Source organism: Alligator sinensis, unplaced genomic scaffold, assembly GCF_000455745.1.
Source record: "Alligator sinensis unplaced genomic scaffold, ASM45574v1 scaffold1452_1, whole genome shotgun sequence".
Classification (NCBI taxonomy): Eukaryota; Metazoa; Chordata; order Crocodylia; family Alligatoridae; genus Alligator; species Alligator sinensis.
The window spans coordinates 177,272-184,816 of record NW_005842994.1 but is presented as its reverse complement, the minus strand read 5'-3'; the positions used below and the strand labels follow the sequence as shown (position 1 = coordinate 184,816).

The 7,545-nt window shown below is 42.7% G+C and overlaps 1 protein-coding gene across 1 annotated transcript in view; it reads left to right on the top strand.

Moving 5' to 3' along the window:
• The window catches only part of DIRC2 (disrupted in renal carcinoma 2), a 90,730-nt gene that overhangs the window by 50,045 nt on the left and 33,140 nt on the right, over positions 1-7,545 (top strand). The window contains exon 4 of the mRNA XM_006036644.2: positions 1,947-2,076. Coding sequence (XP_006036706.2) covers positions 1,947-2,076 — 130 coding nt within the window. The remainder of the gene's footprint in view (positions 1-1,946; positions 2,077-7,545) is intronic.

Sequence of the window (7,545 nt, the reverse complement as noted above, 5' to 3'; positions counted from 1 at the left end):
TGCCAATTTAAACCACTTGTTTTTGGGGTTTTTTCATTTTTTCTTCTCTATCCCAATTTCATCCTGGCTTTTGTTTCAAAGATAAACCCTGAAAAATTCCCAGATTATTATTTTTTTAAATAAAAAACGAGAATGCAGAACACTAGTCGTGATATAGGGAAGTAATAACATCATGTAACCAGTCTCCTGATTTCTCTACACCTTGAATTTACCAAATGGCTCCATGACTCAAAATTGTGCTTTGAAAATGTGATGACCAAGTGGATTTGCTTTCTTAGCCTTTGGCAAGCTGTGCGTCACCTTCTGGGCGTCACTCCAATCTGACAAAATAGCGGACGTCTCATTCTTAGAGCTAGTCATATTCAACTAAATCCCAAACCAGTTCCTTATTCCCCATTCTTTCCTTGGAAGCAGTAATGTACATCAGCATTGAACGTAGCGTATTCTGAACACCTATAGGCAGCGATCTTGCAGTGTGCAAAAGCAAAAATGTCCGTGACCCTTAGAAACCATCATTTTTGATGAGAGTGCAGTAGGAAAAGGATACGCAATTTAGTTCAAAGGAGGTCATTTTAATGCACCTTGAGAAGAAATCCTGTGTGGTTTTTGGGGGGGCAGGGGATTTTGTATAGCAAGCTGAAGCATTTGTTCTGTGGATTTCGGGGGATTTTTTTTCACCGCCAATTGGACTGTTTAGGTTGTGTATTATCTGCTTTCATTTCATGAATTATGTTCCCTTTGTTTGGCAGAAGAGATGGCATAGTGCCTTCTCCGTATTGATGTTCTATTTGTCTTTTTTTTTTTAAGGATTTTAGATGGAAGTTAAAACAATCACCTACCCCAACCCTTCTGAAATGTATTTGTGGCACTGGTGAAGAGCCGCTTTGTAATAAGTTCACAGCTGCTCTTAAGATGACACAATCCATGGTCTCTGTAGTAACACTGTAAAAAAAAAAAAAAAAAAAAAAAGTGTAAGAAGATGATTGTGTTAAAATTAAGCATGGAGGGAGGGAGAGTGCTGTTTAATGGTAAATACCTGTAACAAATTTAAACTGGGGTAAACTCTGCCTCCCCCCCCAAGATGTTTGATCATTAGACTGAGTGATATCTCCTTCCAGGTGCTCATCAATTCCCAGGTTTGGTCCAGGTTTCCATAGCAAATTTTTTCCAAGGTTTGACACTTGCTAGTGAGCCAGCTCAGTAGCTGCAAACAGCTGTGTGTCTTTGTTTCTCTCTCATCTACTTCTGTGCTCACTATCCTTGGAGGATAGTGGATCCAATACTTTTCTAATTATGTTTATAGATCTGTCTTTTCCCATACAATATATGGTAACGTGCATATTGTGTCACCCTGATTCTACCTTTGAATCCTTTTTTTGCATCTTCATCATCCTGTGCCATGACCGCTGTAATTCCTTGCCTCTAGTGTTTCCCCATGCTCCAGCTGTTCCAGCTTACACACGAACACATCACACATGCCATCTAACACAGGGAAAGGGACAGCATCCTTGGAGCCCTTTGCTTGGTGCTCATTTGAAGTTACCCTCCTTGCCTTAAAAAACACAAATAGAGTTGCCCTAGCCTTCCTCCCACACCAGCTGTCTCTGCTCTCCTCCAATTGCTTCTCCAGCTGCTCACACAGTCTTCAACCTTAGCTAGGAGCTGCTGAGGAAAAGACTTGTCTATCTTTGGGAGTGGTCTGTCTATCTCTCTCCACCTTGGTGATTCTTGATCTCTGAAATTTGGTCTGAAAATATTTTCCTATTTTTATTTTAGCAATGCATCTTCTTATCTTAACTCTGTAATTCTGCTGTTGAACTCTGTAAAACATTGGACACAGTTTGGTATGAAAGAGGCTAGACTCCTAGTTTATTGTGTTAAAGTGTGCTTTTAGTGTTAAAATCAGTGCTAACTATTACTGGGTTTTCTCCTTAATTTTCTTTCAGAATTTGGAATGGTCTCCCTGATATTTTCTGCAGCACTAGCCTATTTCCCATCACGCCCCCCATTTCCTCCCAGCGTGGCTGCAGCTAGTCAGCGCCTCAGCTATCGCAGAAGTTTTTGTAGGCTCTTAAGGTAGGTTTTCCTTGGGACATTTTGGGTTTACAGTTGAAAGCAAACTCAACTTTTTTTTTTCTAAACCTAAATTCAGACTGAAACATGGGCTTTAAACTTTGCATTGAACAAACAGGGTACTTTGCAGTGTTTTTCTTCATCAAAATAAATATTGATATTTATAGATGAAAGAGCCCTAAATATTAAAGAAGTCAAGTTATTAAATGTTAACTCTTGTCAGAAATGTTGTGAACCACACATTAAAGCTATTCACTGTCAACATTGCCCGAGTCATCTTGATAACATGGATCTGTGCAGCGGTTTTATTGCAACATCTGCCGCGGGGCAATTAAAGGTGTATGAACTGGCAGGTGAGGGGCAGTTTAGTATTGTGAGTAGCCCACTATTAAATTGCTTTCCTCCTTTTTGTCGCTTTCAAGCTGCCCACATTGCTGATTGCTCATTATGTCAAAATAACGGTGGGCCCAGTTCTTTACCATTTGGTGGTATACTGCAGACCCTGCGGCAGGGTGAGATTTGTAGAAAGAAAATATCCAGATGCTGCTGCTTTTCTCCCACTTTTGTCGGCTTTGTCTGTTTAGGTTGTGAACTTTTCAGCGCAGGAGCAATTTCTTCCCATGTGTTCATACCGCTCCTTGTACAGTGGGACTCTTATCTCAGTTGAGGTTTCTTGTTGCTGCTGTAATACAGAGACTAGTAGAGGCTTTCATAGATGCATTGCTGTACCCAGGTAAAGTCCAGTTGACTCCAGTGCCACTCTGCACAGGTACAGCAGTCTGCCAGTCACAGGATTGGATTGTGCATATAAAAGCAATTCCTGAAGACTTGGATGAGAGGTTCGAGAAACTTGAGTAGCTGAACTGTTAAAATCATTCCTCTCATACACTGCATATGTTCTATATGTTGGTTTTTTTTTTTTATGTCAGCAAAACTATTCTTGTTATAAGGAGAGAGTAATTTTTTAACGTATTTCTTTTTTTAAAAAATCCTGTTTCTGCTATTTGAAAATCAGGTGAAGTTACCAGAAAATATGAGACAAGGTAATTGCCAAAGCATCTTCTTGAAGAAGGGTTGACAGTGGGGGAGGAGAAGGTGAGAATAGAATTGGTCAGTTTAATCCATGGTATGACCTATTCAAGGTATTAAAAAAAAAGAAAGAAATTCCTATGAGGGCACTTAGCACGCTTATTAATGCTGTCTTATGAGCCTCAGCTACTCTGCAGAGAGACCCTGCCTCGGGGCCGAGTTGTAAAAATGTTACTGTCAAATAAAAACCCAAACAACAACCGACTCTGCAGGTGAAATATAAAATTCCTGTTGACAGCACTCCGTTTGGGAGCCTTGTAACTATAGATTGCTTGTTCAATGTACTGTAAATACTGGGGCCTGGGATACTTGTAAGGTCAGATGGTAAACTTGCAAAAGTGACTTATTGTCCCACAAAAACTGGGCCAAACCTTTCTTGATTTGAAAAAAAAAACCCAAAAACTTGGCAGTTAAATAGTGAATGTATTTCTGCATTACCACGCTACTGTCAAGAATTGGGATTCTTTTTAATGCTGTGAAAGAAAACCTCATGTCTGGCTTTTTAGCCCTTATGCATTCTTCCATACAGGCCTTCACATAAGGCACACCTTGTCTCCCTACTAAAGTCAGCAATCTGTCACTTGGATCACTTCTCTTGGGGAGGCTTTGAGCAATAATCCATCAAGGGAGGGCTTTTTTAGAAAAGAAAAGAAAATGTTAGCTGCCATGCTGCAAAACAAATCTGCCATCCAGTTCATTAGGCATCTAAACTCTATTGCCCATCTAATCTAGATTTCATAATCCTGGGGACAGGGACTGTTTCTTCTGACAGAGTTGCCCAGGCTGGGTGTGCCCAGTTGATGAGCATTGGAAGATCCTGACTTGTGCATGTAGCAGAGAGTGGTAAACCACTTCCAAATTGCCTTGGCATGTTGCTGCTATGCATATCTGTGTTTGAGATCTATATAAACCAGTGGCCTACCTTCACCTATCCATGAATCGAAGACACTTTCCAACTACTGATTTTCTTCAGGTTTTCAGTTTTCTCTCTCCCAAGTGAAAGTGTTTTGGCACAGGTTCAGCATCTTAGTCAGGATCTTTTACCTCTGACCCATGATGTTCTGCAGGAACCTATCTACTTCTTGCATCTTCTGTGCTCCACAGATTGTGTGTCTGTGGAGTCCAAGTGAGACTCTGGTCCTTCCTTCATCACCCGATTCCTAACTACCTACCTGGGAGCTAAGGCAGGGCTCTCTGCTCCCTTCTTCTCTAATGTCCCTTTAGCAGGGTTATGTTCCTCAGGCCATCCGCCTGGGAGGCGAGTATTCGCTATGTTCTTTCTCCTGACTAGACAAGTCCCATCCTTGCAGTTCTTACTGCAGCTCTCACTAACGTCTAGGGACTTTTCTGATACACAAGAGCTGCCCTCCGATTTTATGGGCCCAGGCAGCCACCTCGTGGGCGGAGCACAGCAGGCCCCCCACGCCTCTGGCCGAGGGGCCCAATGGTCCTGCCCCTCACTGTTGATTGGATGCAGAGGCTGCCTGTCGTGTGGCCCCACCCCTCACTGCTGATTAGCAGAAAAGGTGGTCTGCCATGCAGTCCTGCCCCTCACTGCTGATTAGAGGGGCAGCCCTCACAGCCAGTCAGAGGCAAGGGGTAGGGGTGGCAGCCATCTTGCCAGCAGCCCCACCCTGGTGAGCCATTGCAGTGCTCAATAAGGGGGTTTTTGTTCCTCCTCCCCTCCCGTGGATTTCACGGGCACTGCCCAGATTTTGCAGGCAACGCCGGATTTCATGAAATCACAAATTCGGTAGCTCCCTATCAATGTCTGGCTCAGGAAGATGAGCTGATCTCCATGCTATCGTCCGATCCTAGCATCCCGGCATGAAGTAGGAGACGAGGTCAGTCAGAGATGGGAGTTGTGTTCGTCTCTCCTAACGGGCCTCCTTGCCCTGTGCGTATACCATATTTAGGCTTTCCATTGCAAAGTATGCTCTACCCTTCCTTAGTCCCTTGGTTTAGAAACAGAGCATACTAGTTCTGGGGTAGGAACAATTTCCAGTCTGTTATCAACAAATAGTTAAATAGCTAATTTTCAAATTAGCTATAAGAAAACAATAACAGGTTCAGTCCTTAAAGCAGCTTGAGACACTTGGCCAATAATGGACATTTAGTATTTTGGCAAAACGATGTGAGCTGTGCTCAAAGTTCATAAAACTAAGGATTTGGCACATCAGTATTTCCTTCATGCGCTGGAATCTTTTTCATATGACATCTCCATCCAGTCAAGAGGCCACAGAGCATGCCTGATGCTAGATAGACATTGTCAAGGTTAGTACCAAAATCTTGATGGACTTTGACAGGGCTCCCTTCTGAACCGTCCTGCCTTATGGATTCTGGTAGTATGCAATAGATATATATTTTTAAATCTGATTCTTATTCCATCATGAATGTTTTAACAAAAAAAAGTTGATGCTGAAGTCCTGTCACAAGAACATCTACATTATAATGGGGAGTAGTGTGGGCTTACCAGTTGATAGGGTGACAGACGGGAACACACTTGCTTCCTCTAAAAATTTTCCAGTGGAGGAACCATATAAAAAAATAAATACATAAGGCTTGATTGTCAGCTACAGTTCTCCTTCACAGTCCCTATTTCCAATCCTTCCACTACTGAAGGCAGAAAGAGGCCCCGAGCATATCTTGAACTATCTTGAAGGCTGCTGTAACAAATGTAAACTGTTAATGGCAAAAGGGAACAAAATAGCAGCTGAAGTTTGCACTCAAGGGTGTCTCAGGCAAGTCTCCTGCCCCCACTGACCAAGTCCCTGAAGCTGGCAGTGGATAGAAGGGGAGGGATTGGGAACCTGTTCCCAAAGGAGTGATCTTCCAGGATCTGATTTGTTGCCAAGAGTCTAGCTGACAAAATGTACCAGGTAAGATGCACTGTAGCCGACCTTGAGAATGTCTCTCTTCAATCAAGGGAAAAATCCAGATATGCGGCCTTATACCTGAGGCCTGCATGCATTTGGCTGATGCTATTTTTAAACTTTTTTTTTTTTTTTTTTTAGTTCAGTCCCTTCTCTATAATGTGTAGTGCTGCTGCATTAGGCCTGTTTAGAGAGAACATTTCCCTTTCAACTTTATTCTGCAAGCATTGGCATAGTAGCCAAATCGCATCAGATTTGAGTAATCCTAGGCAATCTGTCCTTATAGATGCCAATATGGCACACAGTAATCTCAGAAGAGACCAAGAATGGTCAGGTGAGCTATGATAGAAAATAATGCAAATGCATTGACCATCTCCAGCCTTGTAAGCAGTGCACAGACAAACCTAAACACAGGAATTAAGCTATTCTTTGCATTGGCTTATTAAAAAGAAAACTGACATGAATGGCATTTGAAGAAGGTTGTGTTTTGTAATTGGGTTCGGTGCTCAAGTGTGGGTGAAAGAAAACAGGTTCTAGCAATGGATCATCTCGGGGAGCAAAACAACGTTGTGTGAACACAGGACTATTCAAAGAATGTTATCCCCTTGTCCTCAGCCTTATAACTATGTGGACTAGTGAATTTGCCCCAGCATGCCATGAGTTGGTTTTAACCAAACTCAATTTTGTGGAACTTGCTGTGGGGAGGCACATCTTGTGGTGACACAAACACCCCGTGGGGTAACCACTTTAGACAAAACCTTAAAAGTGATCACATAATTGGAACGTCATCTACATCTCCTTATTTAGAAATACCTGTGTTTTATCTAAAATACATTTTCTATCTTTATTCCAAAACTAATACGTCTGAGCAGAGGTTTTTGCATTTGCTTTCTGATACAGTAATGTTGTTTCCGTAGGTGGTTGTTTTAGGATGCATCTGTCAAGTCCTGTTTACTTTGATAGGGCAAAGATGATGACACAGCTTTGACTGCATCACCTTCATCGAACAGTGAAGGTGAATCTTTTTAACTGGAAAAACACCGAATTCTTTAGAGCAGGTTCTTAGCCTCGTGTCTTTGATTGTATGAACTGCCAATATTTTCCTCTTATGTCATCCCCAGTCTTTTTCCATCCTCTTTCTCTTATCCCAAAGAAAGGAAGGAGGATATTAGGAATGCATTAGTTGAATAATTTGCGGATACTCATCTGGAGTACGTGCCATCTGAATCGAGGCCTGTATCACTAGCGACCTACTGAAATGTCCATGGAAACTGCAGAAACCAGCATTGCATGCAAAATGGGGCAATGCCTGCAAAATCCACGAGGGGTAGGGGAGAACCTTACTGAAAATTAAAATGCTGGCTCCCCAGAGGGGAGGGGGCTGCTTGCATGAAGGGGGGCCCACGATGGCTGCCTGCCAGTTGCAAGGGGCAGGGATGCATGACAGACAGCCCTTAGAACCAATCGGTGGCAGGGCCACTGGGGCCCTTGGCCGATCAGATGTGGGGGG